This window comes from Triticum urartu, chromosome 2A (assembly GCF_056163025.1).
Source record: "Triticum urartu cultivar PI428250 chromosome 2A, HENAU_Tu73, whole genome shotgun sequence".
In the NCBI taxonomy this organism is placed as follows: domain Eukaryota; kingdom Viridiplantae; phylum Streptophyta; class Magnoliopsida; order Poales; family Poaceae; genus Triticum; species Triticum urartu.
Genome location: NC_141874.1, coordinates 105056012 through 105075392, shown reverse-complemented (window position 1 = coordinate 105075392; position 19381 = coordinate 105056012). Strand labels below are relative to the sequence as shown.

Genomic DNA, 19381 nt, shown 5'->3' with positions numbered 1-19381 from the left:
GACTGTGTTAGCCATAGCGACATGCGAGAGGTGAGGCGGCAGGGGCTTTGGGTCAGGTCTAGAAAAGGAGAGGGTGGCGGTCGGTGTGGTCGCCGGCATCGATTTGATTTCCATTGAAGGCGGGCGGAGCGACCGCACGGAGTTGAGCAGCCAGCGATTTTGGGGATCCTTTGTTTTTCTCTCGCTGAGATTATTACCCAGTGACATATTGTTCTCTTTTTTTGACAAATTGTTCTCATTCTTTTTGACGTGATGACGAATTGTTCTGTTTTCTAAGAGAAAAATTGGTCTGGGCAAGCGAGAGAACTACGACGGGCGAGTAAAAAAACCAATCGTTTTTGTTCTCACTTATGGATGGTATTGGTGGGTAATTTTCATCAACTCTAGACATAGTTTAAATCTCAACCGTCAATTTTTTAAAATTAACGGATATAAAGGTGATGGATGAAGAACTATGAAATCTTCCGTCCTTTAATATTAGGTAAAAAAATGTACAAAAAGCACTAAAATGCCCAGAATAATAACCCTAAAAATGCCAAAAGAGCGCTAAAAGACCAAAATAACTCTAAACAGCGCTAAAAGGGCCGACTTAGGTCACGTGCCATGGCGGCCTGTGAATAATGGGCCATGTCGGGCCGACCTTAAGGTTTGGCTTTGATGACCAACCTTCTTCCATGGGTGGCGAAGGTCGGCCTGGCCCTTTTATTTGCTTGTCGTGCCGGGCTAAAAACCTATGCCCGTGGGACGGCCTTAAAAGCGCGGCCCATATGGCCCGCTTTACTCCTCACTGCTGGTCCAATTCTGAAATATGGCGCAGGCCACCGAAATGTAGAGCACGCCGACAATCAAACATGCGTCGAGAGCATTTACTTGTGGTGTTCTCACAAGTGATGGTTCTTGGGCGGATGAGGATCTGTGGCATGCAGGTCTCACGGCACCTAGTCTCCCCGCGTGATTTATTTTTGGCTTCCAGTTTTCAAAAATTTATATCTTTCCAACGATAAGTCAAAATTAATTCTGTTTTTATATTCATGTTTCTCATGACGAGGCCTTTCAAATAAGATCCTGAATACATTTTGATGAATTTTCAAAATTAGTGTTAAATTTCAGCTCTTGAAACTTAGTAAGAGAGACCGATAAAATCATGATTTTATGCCTACAACTGTAATAAAAAATATATTAAAATTTTATCTCCAAAACTTGGTAAGAACAAGCAAGAGAATCACAAGTTTCTGATTCAAAATCGTAAGTTTCAACGACTGAAACTAAAAATGTATTATGCCCTTGTGCGGGGTTCAACTACTCCGCGAATCGCGAGGCAATCGAGCAGCCCGACAGGGCTTGGCAGGTGCGTGCTCCTGCAAATTTCCGGGTCTTGTGATCATTTCCTTCTTTTTTTCACATAAAATTTACCTTTCCTTGGATTGTTCCGTGCATGGCTTTTTTCCCCCTTGAGGAGATCATTGTACGTAAAGATCACGGCTTTAGGTAAAAGTCTTGATTTTAGTAGTGTAATAAAGTATACCAATAAGATTGTCAAAAAATAAATAAAATACGCCAATAATACCAATAAAAACGTTACAACAAGAATGAACGAAAATAAATTGGGTAAAGTAAGTGCCTATAAAACAAAAGACAATGTAATTATAATCTCTTTAATTAATCAAGTGCACAGAAAATGTCGGTACATGTAATGCAAAAATAGTCATAGTTATTTTTGCTAAAAATAACCGTATCTGAAATTAAACAGCAACGATAACTCGAAAATGGCACATACAGAAACCATTAGCATATTCTCATGAGTCTCCAGCGTGGAGAATCAAGATAAGATATGCCCATTAGCATATTCTCATGAGTCTCCAGCGTGGAGAATCAAGATAAGATATGCCCATTAGCATATTCTCATGAGTCTCCAGCGTGGAGAATCGAGATAAGATATGCGTCAATTCTTGTGATATTTTCAACCACCACTTAGCTAGTTCACAAACCGGCACTGCTTTCTGATCTCCCCGTTGGCCCTGGTCTTGACTTCGATACTGCCCATCCTCACCATGGCCGCCTTGAACTTTTGCTCCCACCGCCCAGGGATCCAGGCGTTGAGGAGCACTTATGCCCCAGTCTCCGACGAACGGAGTGCGGCGTCCGACTTGAACAATACTTTTTTATCGAGCACGTTCCTGTAATACTGGTTGTCTAGGTCCCCAGGGGTCCTCAAGTCCTGCACCACCACGGGGTCACCAGTGCGGTTGCATTTTACCTGCACAGATGCAGCGAGCGTGGCGTCCATGGCCGAGGGGTCCGAGAGGTTGGGCGGGAGGCGGTCCGAGAAGGACGAGCAGTGGGAGATCCCGACGCTGTGTGCGCCGGAGAGGGTGACCATCTCGTCGACGGTGAGCCCTTTGGAGGCGAACATGTCCTTGAGCATCTGGAGGGTGGCGAAGGGCGGAGGCAGGTTGGAGAGGGTCTCGCTGGCGAGGGACACGTTCCCGTCGTAGCGGCCGGCTGGCATGTCGAAGTACGCCTTCCCGTTGCTGAGGAAGAAAGTGGCGTCGCGGCCAGCGAAAGCGACGATGTCCGCACACGAGACGACTCCGGGGCAGGCCTCCTCGAGCGCCGCCTTTGCCGCGTCGATCACCTCGAAGCCGCGCAGGCTCGGGAAGTTGGGGATGCCGAGCTTCTCTGGCTGAGCGTTGGCCGGCGTCGGGTCGAGGAGGACCGATGCGTCGCACCCCTGCACAACAAAAGAACTATGCTCGTCACGTCCGGTGACATCACAATCACATAGTTATATGTATATAAGAGTGCGTACGTAGCGACAGTTTTGCATGTTTACATACCCTGACGAAGTACATTGTTATATGTATATAAGAGTGCGTACGTAGCGACAGTTTTGCATGTTTACATACCCTGACGAAGCAGTCGTGGAAGAAGAGGCGGATGAGCCCGGCGCCGATGCCACGGTTGGCGTACACCGCCTTCCTCACGAGCCCTGCTCCAGTGCTCCCCCCTAACCTAATTTTGAAGGGGTATTTTTGTCCCCGCGATTTTGTTTTTTTCCTGGCTCGCCGCAGCCTAAATTCAAGCCCTGTCTAGCCCTGTATAATCCAGACCGTATACGTACAATACCCTGGTCCGAAAAAAAACATCACACGACCTCACGTCCATGTAAGACCTGCCGAATCCAATCATTCACGCGAGCAGCTCCATCAATCTCGCGAGCATTGACGCAGCTCCATAAGTCACGTAGTAGATCTCCACCGGCGGCTATCTCGTCGCCGGCGATCTCGTCGGACAGCGGGCGCGACAACGTCGTGAATCTCCAACGATCGCGCACAGGTACCGCATCCCGCGCCCCCCCTCTAGTCTTGCTCGCGGCAACATCGAACGAACTGCCGCCGCGCCAATGGCAGTGGTTAACCTAGCGGAGCGGGTAACCTAGCTACCCGGCGGCGCATGCGATCGTGGATCTTGTTCCGGTAGTGCTGCTCCTCGTGATCTGGGTTCACGTAGCGTCGGTTGCCGTCGGCTGTGCGCACCACCAGTATCGTTATTTGATGTGGTGGCTAACCTAGGTATCCGGCGGCAGAGGTAATCACAGATCTAGCTAGGTTTTGAGATCGTGCAGTTCCTCGCGATTGAAAGTGATCACGACAGGTGCCGTGGCCATCTTCCTTGATAAGTTTGGCAGATCCGAACGACCTCGGTTGCGGTTGTTTACATAACATCCGTGATCGTGTGCTATGTGTTTTATATTTCATCATTGATAATGTTTGCACATGTGATGATACATAATATTGGTTGTAGGAAATGGCGGACGAGGAGTTAACTGATATCATGGTAGACATGGAGTTTGGAGAACTGATGGAAGACTGGATAGAAGATTGGTCAAATGATGAAAATTCAGATCGTGAAGATCGGTCAGAGAATGGGAACGAATGGGACGATCTTAATGTGAGTGGCATTGTCATGTTGTAATTTTTTGGTGGCATCCGACAACATTAAATCTTTGTGTTGAAAATTTATAGATCGATGAGCTTGATGATGATCAGGAAAACAACTCGGAGCTCTCGAATGAAGATTACATTAGTCAGGTACGTAAGTGAAAATTTTTGTTGGCATGCAAATTGAATTTCTTCTGGAATATTATATGATAAGTAATTATGTATTTGTGTTGTATTTTCAGTTCATTTCCGAATGTCATAATGCGTACGACTATTACGGTGAATCCGGCGCGGAGACAGGCCTTAACGACGAATCATTAGATGCACCTGGTTCTGGGGAGTCCGAGTCTTCGGTCATCATGAGTGAGGTATGTGTGTAATCAATGTTCTATGGAAGTAAGTAATGTTAAACCATAGAAATCTGTTTTCATGGCTGTGGTTTGATTGTGTAGGTGACACAAGATGCTGGTGCAAAGAATGTCCAAGATACTGCCAGTGCAGATGATAAGAGGGATATGTTCATGCAGATAATGGAAATGACCTTTACGTCTCACGATGCTGCGTATGATTTCTACAACAGCTATGCTAGAGATAATGGTTTCAGCATTAGAAAGAATAAGGTCAGGTATAGCAAAACAGAGTCACGTCATATGCGTTATAGGCGGTTTGTTTGTTCAAGACAAGGGAAACGTGACAGCAAGTTGCTAACCGAGGAAGGACACAGCCGTAGGCTCAGAGCCGAGACACGCTGCTTTTGCGAAGCGCACCTGACCGTCAAGCTTGACCAAAAGCGTGGGGTTTGGTATGTTGAAAGTTTTGAGGACAAGCATAGCCATATGTTGGCAGGACCGGACGAGGTACCTTTTCTTTGGTCCCACAGAAAAATCAAAGAGTACCAGAAGCATGAGATAATGTCCATGGGAGCTGCAGGGATTAGAATTCACGACATGATGGATTGCTTCATCAGCAAGCATGTATGGTACGGCGGTGTTGGTTTTACCATGCGTGAAATATACAACCTTTGCGCCAAGGAGAAGAGGAAGCTGCTTTCAAAAGGTGATGCTGCCACAGCCATAGGCATCATGGCCAGTAGGAAACAGAGGGATCCTAGCTTCTTTTTCGAGTACAGGCTAGATAAGGAAGGACATTTGAATAGGATGTTCTGGTGCGACTCCCAGTCTCGTCATGACTATGAGGACTTCGGCGACGTGCTTGTATTTGACAGCACGTACAAGATGAACCGCTATGGTATGCCATTCATACCTTTTGTTTGTCTTAACAATCACCGGAAGACCACTTTTTTTGGTTGTGCCATAGTTTCGGACGAGACCGAGGAGACATACATGTGGCTTCTGCAGACTTTTTTGAGGTCCATGTGTCAAAAGATGCCTAAGAGTGTTATCACAGACGCCGACGCTGCGATGATCAAGGCAATTCGCGATGTCTTGCCAGACGTGTGGCACCGTATATGTACGTGGCACATAGAGAAAAATATGAAGATTCACCTTAGTCACAAGTCCTTGAAGGAGTTCCGAACTCTTCTGTACTACAGCACGTCCACGGCAACGTTTGAGGAGAGATGGCACGCATTTTCCAAAAAATGGCAGTTGAAAAAAACTGTAACATGGTTGAGGCGGATGTATAAGAAGAGGAGACTGTGGGCCACGGCATATCTAACAGAGGGGTTTTGGCTTGGCATGAAAAGCAACCAGCGGAGTGAAAGCCTGAACTCATGCCTTCACCTCCACCTAGACGGTGAAATGACCCTGGTGGATATAATTTTGCACTATGAGAACGCCGTTGTGCGTATCCATGAAAACGAGGCGCGAGATGACTGCACGGCCTCACAGAGTTTACCGGTGCCAGTTACTAGCTTGAGGGAACTTGAGATAGTTGCTTCTCACGTCTTCACTCCAGCAAACTTCTATATGTTGCAGCATGATCTTAGAAAAATTGACGGCATGGAGATTGTAGAAATTAAGCTGGGAGATGGATCACAGCAGTACATCGTGGCCTGGAAGAATAACCGGAAGCGCCGTTTTTGGGTGGAGTATATACCAGTAAATTCCGCAGAAACTATAAGGTGCAGCTGCAGAAGAATGATTCGAAAGGGTCTACCTTGCAAGCACATATTGAAGCACTTGAACATATCTTAAATACCAAAGTGTTTAGTTCTTATTCGGTTCACGAAAGAAGCAAGGTTGGGACTAACCGCGAGGCGCACAAGTGATTTGTTGGGATTTGGTTGGACTGGGGCCGGGGAAAGAATGAAATATAGCCAGGTCAGTGTGTTAGCGTCTGAAGCTATGCATGCGGCATGCAAACACCCTGCTTTGTGGGATCAGTTACAGGAGAGTTTGAAGGCTGTGATAGCTAAGAGTCATGAGTATGATCTGCTACAGGAAAATTTATTGAAGCAAACAAATGACGTCAGTAAGTGTGAAGTTGAATATGTGGACGATGGTGAAGGCAACATGATTGAGGTTAAAGATCCTATGAAAGTGTCAAGCAAAGGTGCAACAAAGGCAGATGAGAGCCGCCCTGTCTCGAAAAATGGTAGACCACTCTCTTTTGATGAGTCGAAAACCCGGTGCGGCGCTTGCAAATTGGTAGGACACACTAGACGTAGCAAGAAATGCAAACTAAATCAGAAGTAAGTGTTTGTATGCATTGCGGATTATTAAAGTTTGTATCATTCATTAACTTAGCTTGTCTTCTATCAGGTGCAGAAAAGTGGAGAAGGAACAAGAGTAGAACACTTGCTTCAATTATTTACTGTGTTAATCGGCCGGCTCATACTTTGGCTAAGGTAGCTGTAGGCGCTTGTGTTTCTTTGTTTTGCAGGCTTTGGCCCCCTGATTGTATCCTTAGTGTATTAGCAGACGAGATCCCAGTCTTTGTTTAAATAAAGTAAGATGTTTCCCTGTAAAAAAATCAAAAAAATTCTTTACTGTGTAATGACCGGGGTGGGAGGTAGAAAGAATATTATTGTACATTTCCCCTGCCCACGTCCTAAATGCCATTAAATAAGTAACTATACCACTCTCCCCCCACCACACACTCACCCACCTCCCACGGGCGCCGGTTCGAACTCCCCTCTTATCCCCACCTACAGTAGATTGAGAATACCCTCGCTGGCGACCGCTGCAGCCGCCTCCATGGAGAGAAGCCTCGGCTGGCAGAGAGCGATGATGGACCTCGCCGGCGATGACGAGGGGTGGCGCGCGTAGTTGACGGAGGTGTGCGGCTGGTTCCCCAGCACGGAGATGTTGGTCAACCACGCGCGTGGCCTCGTCAAAGTCCTCACCGACGCCGAGAGGAAGCGCGCCTTCCCCTACGGCCGCGGCGTCCCGCCGGCTGTCCTACTCGTGTGGGCAATGCGAGAGGCCACGCTGAGCGACTCCCCTATTCAGCGCCAAGGTGGTGGATGTACCGCTCCACCACCATGACGCTGCGGCCAGATTCAGCACGCGTCGCGTCAAGGGCGGACCGCATCGACGTCGAGCTCGCTGTCCCTACGCCCGTCAGCCCGGACTACCAGGTCCGCCATGTGTCGAAGCCAGTGCTGCCGTTGGGCTCTGACGTCGTGGAGGACGACGTGGAGGAGGTACTGGTCATCCCTGATGACCATGAGGAGGGCGAGGAGGACGCTATGAAGATGGTAGTGCCGGTCGCCGTCGAGGGTGGCAAGACAATGCCCATCGATGTCGAGCTCCTTCCCCCCTCCCTGACATAGTGAAGGTGGAAGAAGAGGAGGTGGCTCAGGATCAGGTGGCGCAGCTGTCCAACACAACGGTGGTCAAGAAGAAGGCTTCTCCGTGTGTGGTGCGCTGCTCACGCCGCCTCAAATTTCTGAAGAAGTGAAGATGGGCACATTTGCTGAAGGAGGAGGAAGCTGCTGGTTATCTTAAGTTAGGTATGCTGTTATAAATTTCACCATATAAGTTAACATTATTTTGGGTTTGATGTTGGTTAGGTATGCTTTTATATGTAAGCATATAAGTTATGCAATCGGTACGGTTTGATCGGGTTCTTTGTGGCTGAAGAGCTGAATATCTACTGCTCACCCTAAGTGCCAAGTTCAGTTAAATTTCTGATTATTGAATATGTATTGTTGCTTTGCTTCAGTGTTGCATGGAAGCTGCTAGATGTTGCTCCTATGTTGCAACAAGACAATGAACTAGTCTGCTACATAAATCAGTAGTGTTGCTAGGTGATGTGCCCATGTGCATCACATACCAAATATAGAACATGCCAAAAGTGCATTGTCTGTCAAATACAGGACATGCCAAAAGTGCATTGTCTGCCAAATATAGAACATGCCAAAAGTGCACTATCTACCAATCATGATGGCCCCATGTTATTTATGCTGCAATCTCTGTTACACTTTGCCCATAAACTGAATAGCAAATAATTCAGCATCATTTCATCATGTCAATTACAATGATGTCAATAACTTTGTGAACAATCTACTTGCTAACTATGACAGCAATCATAATGGCAAGCAGGCCAAGATACAGAAGACCTCCAAATCCTAAAATCCTATCCCTATAGAGCAATATCTCCTTGTGCATCTTAACCATTGCCCTCTTTTCTTTCTCATTCCTTTTAATTTCAACTTCATATTATGTAATCTTAGTCTCCAGTTTCTTGTTCTTCATGGCAAGATACTTAATGACTGACTTTGCTTTGCTATCCCACTCCCCATCAACCAATTCAACATACTCAGAAGTGATATCATCCTAAATAAATCATGAGCAATTCAAGTCATTTTATAACTGAACTTGTCGCTGCAAGCGTTAAACACTGAACTTTTTTGCAGCTTGACCGCAATAGCAGTACTAGTTTGAAGATCATGCTCAGTAGACTAACCTGAAACACACGTCCCCCGAGTGCCCTGCCAAAATTGTCTGCATCTATGCAGACATGGCCACTAGGAGTTTCCTGATGACCACATAGATGGAGCTTGTCATGGCCACAGGTGATGAATTATGGGCGATAATGATGGGATGTAAAGAACAATGGTAAAGAACTTACCTTCTTGCCACCAAAGTGTAGCACTGAAGAAACCCTAGCCGTGGGTTCTCCCGGCCCGCCGCCGCCCACGAAACCCCCGTCCCCTGTTCCACTAGATCCTCCGCCACTGCCTCCTTGCCACTGAATCCGGCCCACCTGCTTGCAGGACCTAGGGTTCGACCTAACTTGCGGTCGCCACCTCTCTTCTCGCCGCAGCCACCGCCGCCGGACGCCCAGCTCGCTGTCATGCTTTCGCCGTTGAGATTTGGAGGCGCAAATAGAGAGGGAGGGCTAGGGATTTGGAAAGGTAAACGAGAAAAGGGGAAAGATCGATGTGAACCTGGCAAAATGGGCTGGTGTAGCGCTGCCGGGAAGATAGCCCGCCTGTGGGGCCCCTCACGTGGTTAGATGGGTCGTGCCTGGCATTATGGTGAGTACAGAAAAAGTTAATTATACATATAATAAAAAACGACGGGTTTGTAAAACAAACTAGAAAAACATGATTCCTGATAACACGCGATAGAGCCAACGAGCTGACATGACTAATTTTGATGAGTGTAATATTACATTATGGCTCGATATATTTGCTTATCTACCATGACTACTTTTCATAATAATGTGATGAGGGGGAATTACTAGGAGATTATGCAAGATGATGACATGCAGATAGCTAAGGCAGAATGCTAAGCTTGGTAGAGTTTTAAAAAAAGTTAAGATTGTGAAAATTTTAATATGAAGCTTACGAGAGCAGTTGAAGAGAAAAATAGACTATTATAAAAAATTGGAGAAGGAGAAAAATATTAAGCAAGAACACTTGATAAGTGAAGCCGTGAAAAATAAAATTATAAAAAATTGGAGAAGGAGAAAAATATTAAGCAAGAATAATTGATAAGTGAAGCCAAAACTTTATTGGTACGACCAAATTGTCTTCTCCGGGCGAATTTTATGACCGAATTGTCTTGTACGAGCGAATTGTCTGACAGACACATACACATGCATGTGCCCTGTTTATTACATAAAAATGATAGAACCCCTAAGATAATCATGCCGTCGAAACCTTCGACCGGACTAAATCCAAACCACTAAAACTTCAATCTTGCATGCCGCATGAATTCTTCAGGCGCGCCTTTTGCTTGCGATTTCGCGAATTTTGTTCTTCACACACTCCTTCGAGTTTGAAGGTGACATAATCAACTCTGCGACGAAACGTCTTCTCCTTGCATCAACGGTGGCCTGCAAAAATGACATAAAGGTTACATGAACCGAAGTTGCTACACCACCATAGTAGCTAGTCTACAAACGAAAATAACAGCATACATGTGTAAATTTGCGGGTGATTTTTCCCCCGTCCCAATGTTCTAGACATTCTGTGCCAAAAAGGCCACAAGAGTTCCTGGTACATATGCAAACATTAGCGGTGGGCAATACAAACATGTGTGTTGTTGTTTGATTGTGCATGATGTCCTATTAACTCACCCATCCTCTTGCTGGGGTATGTCATACTCCTTGATAGGCCACTTACTTAAGTCCGGATATTTCCCTGGTGTAATAAGATTTTCCTGACGCATATCTGTGCTATAGCCATTCGCTATAAAGAGGATAGTGTTAAAGAACAATCATAAACAATATGTAAGAGCAATGGTACAAATGTTGGTTACATTACCAGTGCTTTAACAGTCCTCTCAGTCAGGTCCAGAGGATAGAGCGAATCGAGAGCTTGAAATTCTTTCTTGATCATGTGCATGACCACGGTCATCCAGTGGCTATTGTCGATATTCAACGCGATATACGTCTACAGTGCAAAAAACCATTACGGATCAAAAGAAATACTTGATGAACTATCCTGTAGTGATGAATCACAAACATTACGTACCTCATCACACACAGTATACTCTTTCGTGACTCTATTAACTGCCCCAACTTTGGTCAGAGCACTATCCATGTTGCAGCTCGATGGCAATGGATCGTCATGTGCGATAGCACGATCTACAAGGAATTTGGACCTCCACGCTGGACAAAGGTAACAATCATGACCAACACGCAGCTCCAAATGTCCCATATAAGCATCAATAACCTGCATAGAATATCTACGCATTACATGTTGAGAGTTGAGACATAGATTTTTGAGCATTTTAAAAACAGGACATGCAAGTAGTACTTACATCGTCCGACAGCCATCTATGAGCTAGTACCGGTAGAATCCTTTCGGAAGTCAGAGTTATGCCATGGCCTTCACTATAGTAATTTTTTTTGTTCTTGTTCTTCTCAGTGCTAGCAGCTAACTCGACAAATGAAACAGTTGCATCAATTATTTCCGGCATCAACTCGTCTGCCACAACCTCCGGCACATTATTGTTCGAAAATAGAGCTGCATGAAATAATATGAACGTCAACAATGGTGATCATATGCATTTGTAGTAAATAAAAAAAATTAAGAATGTTAGTTATGATACCTCTAGTAGCAGTACTAGTACTAGAGGTTCTCTGACCACGGCTGGTACGCCTGCCGGGCTTGTCAAGTGCGTAGGGGGATTCAAATTTCTTGGGAACGGTCCGCTTCCGCTTACCGAACATAACCTCCTCATCCTTATCGATTGTTGCACCCTTTTTTCCATTCGCCTTAGCCATGAACTTGCTGACAGAAGATGGACAAATGTCTATGTCCGATGAAGGTGCTAGAGTAGAAGTACCAACCACCCAAGGGTTTTCCGGTGTACCCCCACATACATCATTACGCTTAACAGGTGAAGCTTCCTTGTGTCCATTTAGCTTCGGTGGGGTTTTCTGTTTCGCAAACTAAATCGTGTGAACATTTCTGGACGAAAAAAATTAAACGAGAAAATTATAGACAACGAGATAAATACATAGTACCTCAGGTACGGTTTTATGGTCGGGAAGCACTATATCAGGCTGCGTCATGTCAATGATCGGCTGTCCATCACTGTCCATGTCTTCCTTGTACACAAATTCCTTCTTTTCATATGGACCATTCTCGAACGAATCCACTTCGTCCGGATCATTCTCCGCGGATCGCACGGCAGCAGCCGGCTTGTACATGACACCTTCTTTGTTCAACTTCTCCAACAACCTCTGCAATAGAAATATAAACTTAATAATGGTAGGATGGTTTAAAACAGCAAACATACTATAAACTATAAAGTTTGGGTGTGATACCTCACCAACTTGATCAGGGATTTGCCTCATCTCGGTGTGTATGAAGTCCATGCACCGCTTCATTAGAAGCTCCATCAAATCTTCCGACAATGCGGCTGTCGTCGACTTCTTTACGTTTCCAGTTGCAGGCTTGGTTTTTGGCTTCATGGTAGGCGCATTATTTGGGATGTTGGGCTCCTGAGCCCTATACTCCTGGGTGATATTATTTTCGATCTGCATGCGATATTGAAGTACATGTGATGAATAAAAAATAAATAGTATTAAGTTACAAAACATTTAAGAAAGACGAAGCACAATGACTTACCCTTACGTTACCACGGCCGCGCCCATTATCATAGTCGAACTCTCCTAGTGGCTGCACCTTCTGTCCAGTTCCTCATAAGAGGTTGTATGGACAAGTTGGGATTATAGGCGCATTCGCCTTCGACCGGTTGCACCTTCTCCCAGTACAAGTACTACAAAAAAATATAAGGATTTAGAGTTAGTAAAATACATCACATAAAATTGCAATGATATGATAATTGACATTATGCAACAGGTCTGATATGTGTACCTGCAAGAGAGCCAAATTGCCTTTCGGCCATTGGCGGAGGTGTTTGCCTTTCTTCACTATGCGGAGGCAATCAAGGAGAACACGCATGGTGAAGGCATTCCAGTTAATCTTTGAAATACGTTTCACATCGTAGACCAAAGCGTAGTACTGCTTTGGCACAATCTTGCTCGACATGGGAGCAATAATTGTTCCTAACAAGACCAGCACTACTTTGCGAAGGAAATCATCGTCGGTGGCTTTACTTTTAATTATGTCCTCAATGAGATTATCTATCACTATGTTTTCTGATGTCTTACTGAGAAATTGTGACGGCACCTGCTCCTTCATGTCCTCGCCTTCTTCAGTCAGAATGTCCGAAGCGGACAGTCCTTGGTTCTCAAGGTTAAAGATGCACTCGACGTCGACCGCACCGAGAGTCACCTCCCCAACCTGCTCTTGTATAATGAATCTGCCCGTGCTGGCCTGAAAATTCTCAATCATATACCTAATTAGCAGGGTACGCATCTTAATAGATGGTATTTGCAGCATGCTGCGCAATGATGTATCAGCCACTGTAGCGCGTTGACCGCTCGATAGATCTGCAACAAGCTTGCACCATTTCTCAACTGCGCATACTATTTCTCCATTCAGCTCGTCCATCCTGTTGAAAGAAAATATATAACTTCGTGACATTAGCTAACACTAAAGCAAAAATAACAATAGGCATGCAAAAATATAAAACTTTCTGGCAGTAGCTAACACTAATGCAAAAATAACACTAATGGAAATACAAAACTATCACCATGTATACTGCAACATGCAGCCAAGTGTGTGCTGACATGAGGCAATAAAAAAATAACTACAATTGGTAATTGAATTTACTTACATCTGATCAAGTTCTTTGAGTATCATATAAATTATATAATCAATAAATTTAATATGGTAAACTGTTACTTATTCGTCTGGTTGTCTTACTAACAGGGTGACAAATTGTTCAGCTATAAATAAACTAGAGTCTATAGCAATGGTACCTATTTGAGGTTCATCAACATCTAATGTTAATAACTCTTTAATGTTCTATGTGCACAACAATATAATTGGATCGTGTGAGAAAAATATAATTGGATCTTGTGACAAAAAATGTATTGCATCATGCTTCTCGAGAAACAACATCTTATTCTACCATGCTATGAAAGAACCAAAGAATGTTTTCATCTACGCCATCTGGTCAGAACGCATCTAGTCGAGTTCATACTAGTGGACAATATGTGGTAAACCTAAGTCCATCAAAGCAACGAGACGGAGGAAGTAGCTTGCTATGAAGGCGCGAGGGAAGGAGGACAATTTACTTGATCGGTCGACAGAGATGAAAGAAGTCGGCGATGCGTTCTCGACGTAGTTCGTCGAGGTCGGCCTGCACGTGCGGACGACCTTGATCTTCTCGGGGTTTTTGTGGCGTGTGGGATGCGGCGGACGGAGCTGTCGACGCCTCGCCGGCAGGAGTCGATCTAGTCGACGACATGTGCGAGGAGGAGGAGATTATATAGGAGGTCGATGCCTAGGTCGTCGTAACTTCCCTGTGGCCAATCTCACGATCTATATTTTCCTCCGTTGAAGCGAGGCTAAACGTGCTCCTCAATCGTAGGGATTAGGAACATATGGATTAGCACGATCCCAGAATTGTGTAACAGAACGGCAAATACTCCTGTGATCGACGTGCGTGTGATCGACGTGCATGGAAAGCGCAGCATTGTGGGCTCCACAATATGGATCCGACACTTATTTGCGGTCTGGGCCGGCCCACCTACCTGCATTGTTTCTTCCCTCAAAATAAATATCATTGGTTCATCCCTAAAAAAACTCTTTGTGACACTTATTAGTTATTGTATACTTGTATATGTTCAACAATATTTATAGTATCTCTATCATTTCTACAATATTATACATGCATCGAGTGTCGGAAATAAACGATACTTGTCATGCATGCATGCCATGGTCATCATAGGTTACGGATTAAGTTTGGGATCATTTCGTGAGATCGTAGCTTACGCATAAACCACTTTCAGACCTGCCCTCCGGCAGACCCGAATGGTCCTGCTTGTACATGGTGCATGTGGAAGCATGCATGAGATGACCCCAACTTTTGGGAGCATGTGGGCTTGGCCAATGTGGTCCCCCAGGCAAGGTGTGCACGAATTCGGACACAAAACGCATGTTGCGTCACGTGGGGGTAGTGTTGTAGGGTTTTGTTGCCAGAAAACCCAAGAAATTGCATCGAGTGTCGCAAATGAACGATACTTGTCACGCATGCAAGCCATGGTCATCGTAGGGTATGCATGAAGTTTGGGATCATTTGGTGGGACCGTCAAGGAAAACCAATTTCAGACCTGACCTCCGGCAGACCCGAATGGTCCTGCTTGTACATGGTGCATGTGGAAGCATGCATGAGATGACCCCAACTTTTGGGAGCTTGTGGGCTTGGCCAATGTGGTTCCCCAGGCAAGGTGTGCACGAATTCGGACACAAAACGCATGTTGCGTCACGTGAGGGTAGTGTTGTATGGTTTTGTCGTCGGAAAACCCTAGAAAATGCATCAAGTGTACGATACTTGTCATGCATGCATGCCATGGTCATCGTAGGGTATGCATGAAGTTTGGGACCATTTGGTGGGACCGTCAAGGAAAACCAATTTCAGACCTGATCTCCGGCAGACCCGAATGGTCCTGCATGTACATAGTGCATGTGGGGGCATGCATGAGATGACCCCAACTTTTGGGAGCATGTGAGCATGAGGAATTGAAATAATGAAGAAGTGCAATAGAACATAACATATTATCTTACATTTTGGAAATATTTCGAATATAAAGAAGAGAACAAATATTAGAATGAAGAAGTGAAATAAAACAGAACATTTTATCTTACAAATTAAAAATATTTCAAAAATAATAAAGATAAGAAATATTAGAATTAACAATTAAAATAAAACACACCATTTTTGTTTATATTTCGTAAATATTATCAATATACAAAAGAGAACGAACAAATGAAATAAAACACAACAGAATTTGGCTTATTTTTTAAATTTTAGTAAACACTTTTAGAAATAATATAGAAAAAAGAGATTTGATTTTAAATATTAGAAATATAAACAAGAAAAGAAACAAAGAAAATATAAAACATTGGGTAAGGCTGCCCTGGGCCAGCCCGCCCGAATTGGGCCCAAGGCGGAGCCGCGCAGGGCACATCGCAGCGCACAACCGTTGGGTGGTGGGAGTTTAGTCTCACCTCGCCAAGCGAGGGAGCGCCGCACCGGTTTATATACCCGGCTGCGACTCCCCTCACAAGCTCCTATCAGTTGCAGGCAGTACATTGCCTAACTCTCGTCCCCTCTGCCCCGTGGGGCCTACTAGCAGCAGAGATATTCTGCACCACGGGCCCATGCACCGCAGGGTTCCTAGTCGTATGCAGGCCGTGGAGTATGAATTCTCCTGCTCTGGTAGGTGGGCACTTTTTTTGGCATATTGCCATGTGTATTGATATTCAAATCACACACTAAATTATACACATGCTCACTTGCATTCAATACACAATTTTTTGTGTGCATACATGGCAAGTTAATGTTTTGACCTTCAAGTCATCTAATAAATTTTACACATGCTCACTTACATGTAATACACATGGATATTAATTGGATTTCAACAAAAATGAGGCCGTGGTGTATGAATTCTACTACCACATGCATGCCATGGTCATGGTACGGTGTGCGAAAAGTTTAGGATCTTTTGGTGGGACCGTCAAGGAAAACCTCTTCCAAACTTGCCCTCCGGCAGACCCGAATGGTCTGGCTTGTACATGGTGCATGTGGGGGCATGCATGAGATGACCCCAACTTTTAGGAGCATGTGAGCATGGCCAATGTGCCCCCCAGGCAGGGTGTGCACGAGTTCGGACACAAAACACACGTTGCGTCACGCCGCGACAGTGTTCTAGGGTTTTATCACCGCAAAATGCCTACAAGATGCATAGAGTGTCGGAAATGAACGGTAGTTGCGCGGCATGCTTGCTATGGTCATCGTAGGGTGTGCATAAAAGTTTGGTATCAATTGATGAGACCGAGAAGAAGAACCTGCTTGTAGTACATGGTGCAAGTGGAGGCATACATGTGATTGTCCCAACTATATTTGATTTAATAATATTTCAAGTATGAAACAGAAAATAAAATTTATAATTAGGAAAGACAACCATGAAAAGTGAAATATGAGAGAACAATATATCATACATTATTTAAATTTATAACTATCAGAACAAAGAAAAGAGGAGAATATAGAAAACAAAAGAAAAAATTTGAATGAATAAGTGCAATAAAAGACAACACATTATCTTACATTTTGGAAATATTTCAAATATAAAGAAGAGAACAAATATTAGAATGAAGAAGTGAAATAAAACATAACATTTTATCTTACAAACTAAAAATATTTAAAAAATAATAAAGATAAGAAATATTGGAATGAAGAATTGAATTAAAACACAACATTTTAGTTCATATTTCGTAAATATTATCAATATACAAAAGAGTATGAACAAATGAAATAAAACACAACAGAATTTGGCATATTTTTTAAATTTTAGTAAACACTGTTAGAAATAATATAGAAAAAAAGAGACTTGATTTTAAATATTAGAAATATAAACAAGAAAAGAAACAAAGAAAATATAAAACGTATCAGCGAGCGGAGTAAGGCTGCCCTGGGCTAGCCCGCCCGAATTGGGCCCAAGGCGGAGCCGCGTAGGGCACATCGCAGCGCATAGCCGTTGGGTGGTGGGAGTTTAGTCCCACCTCGCCAAGCGAGAGAGCGCCGCACCGGTTTATATACCCTGTTGCGATTCCCCTCCCAAGCTCCTATCAATTGCAGGCAGTACATTGCCTAACTCTTGTCCCCTCTGCCCCGTGGGGCCTACTAGCAGCAGAGATATTCTGCACCACGGGCCTGCATCCTGGCCCATGCACAACAGGGTTCCTAGTCGTATGCAGGCCGTGGAGTATGAATTCTTCTACTCTGGTAGGTGGGCAATTTTTTTGGCATATTGCCATTGTGTATTGATTCAATACACATATTTTTTTTGCATATATGACAAGTTAATGTTTTGACCTTCATGTCATCTAATAATTTTTTTTGAAATTGTTTGAATTTTTTATTAATTTATAATGCCTTCTAGACTAACTCGTCAAAACATCGGTCTATACCTCAGGGGGGCATTGTAAAATATTCTTTTTCCAAATTTTATTTCATAGCCATGATTGGCACATGTGGGTCACCATGTTCAAGAAAGTTTGTGTGATTTGGAGATGGTGGGAAAAATCACAATTTTTCAAAAACTGGCTTAAGTTAGACCAAATGGCCCTTCCGGAATGCGGTCATTTTTTCGACCACCTCCAAATGACCTCAACTTTGGCACACATGATCTATTGCACAAACAAAGGTGGGTTTCAAAAGTTTTATATTTTTTTGAATTTTTTATTAATTTATAATGCCCTCTAGACTGACTGGTCAAAACATTGGTCTATACCTCAGGGGGGCATTGTAAAATATTCTTTTTCCAAATTTTCTTTCATGGCCATGATTGGCACATGTGGGTCACCATGTTCAAGAAAGTTTGTGTGATTTGGAGGTGGTGGGAAAAATCACATTTTTTCAAAAACTCGCTTAAGTAAATGGCCCCTCCGAAATGCGGTCATTTTTTGACCACCTCCAAATGACCTCAACTTTGGCACACATGATCTATTGCACAAACAATGGTGGGTTTCAAAGGTTTTATATTTTTTTGAATTTTTTATTAATTTATAATGCCCTCTAGACTGACTGGTCAAAACATCGGTCTATACCTCAAGGGGCATTGTAAAATATTCTTTTCCAAATTTTCTTTCATAGCCATGATTGGCACATGTGGGTCACCATGTTCAAGAAAGTTTGTGTGATTTGGAGGTGGTGGGAAAAATCACATTTTTTCAAAAACTGACTTAAGTTAGACCAAATGGCCCCTCCGGAATGCGGTCATTTTTTCGACCACCTCCAAATGACCTCAACTTTGGCACACATGATCTATTGCAAAAACAAAGGTGGGTTTCCAAGATTTTATATTTTTTTGAATTTTTCATTAACTTATAATGCCCTCTAGACTGACTGGTCAAAACATCGGTCTATACCTCACGGGGGCATTGTAAAAGATTCTTTTTACAGATTTTATTTCATAGCCATGCTTGGCACATGTGGGTCACCATGTTCAAGAAAGTTTGTGTGATTTGGAGGTGGTGGGAAAAATCACATTTTTTCAAAAACTGGCTTAAGTTAGACCAAATGGCCCCTCCGGAATGCGGTCATTTTTTTGACCACCTCCAAATGACTTCAACTTTGGCACACATGATCTATTGCACAAACAAAGGTGGGTTTCCAAGGTTTTATATTTTTTTGAATTTTTCATTAATTTATAATGCCCTCTAGACTGACTGGTCAAAACATCGGTCTATACCTCAGGGGGGCATTGTAAAATATTCTTTTTCCAAATTTTATTTCATAGGCATGATTGGAAAATGTGGGTCACCATGTTCAAGAAAGTTTGTGTGATTTGGAGGTGGTGGGAACAATCACAATTTTTCAAAAACTGGCTTAAGTTAGACCAAATGGCCCCTCCGGAATTCGGTCATTTTTTCGACCACC

At 43.8% G+C, this 19381-nt stretch overlaps 1 protein-coding gene and 1 pseudogene across 1 annotated transcript; one reads left to right on the top strand and one right to left on the bottom strand.

Moving 5' to 3' along the window:
• Positions 1 to 1975: 1975 nt before the first annotated feature.
• Positions 1976 to 19381, bottom strand: part of LOC125535243 (peroxidase 2-like) — a 35482-nt pseudogene continuing 18076 nt past the window's right edge.
• LOC147984115 (protein FAR1-RELATED SEQUENCE 5-like) lies at positions 3808 to 6695 on the top strand. The gene is made up of 5 exons (XM_087545655.1): positions 3808 to 3951; positions 4026 to 4091; positions 4184 to 4309; positions 4394 to 6024; positions 6665 to 6695. The coding sequence occupies exons 1-5, from the start codon at positions 3808 to 3810 to the stop codon at positions 6693 to 6695; spliced, it is 1998 nt and encodes a 665-aa protein (XP_087401781.1).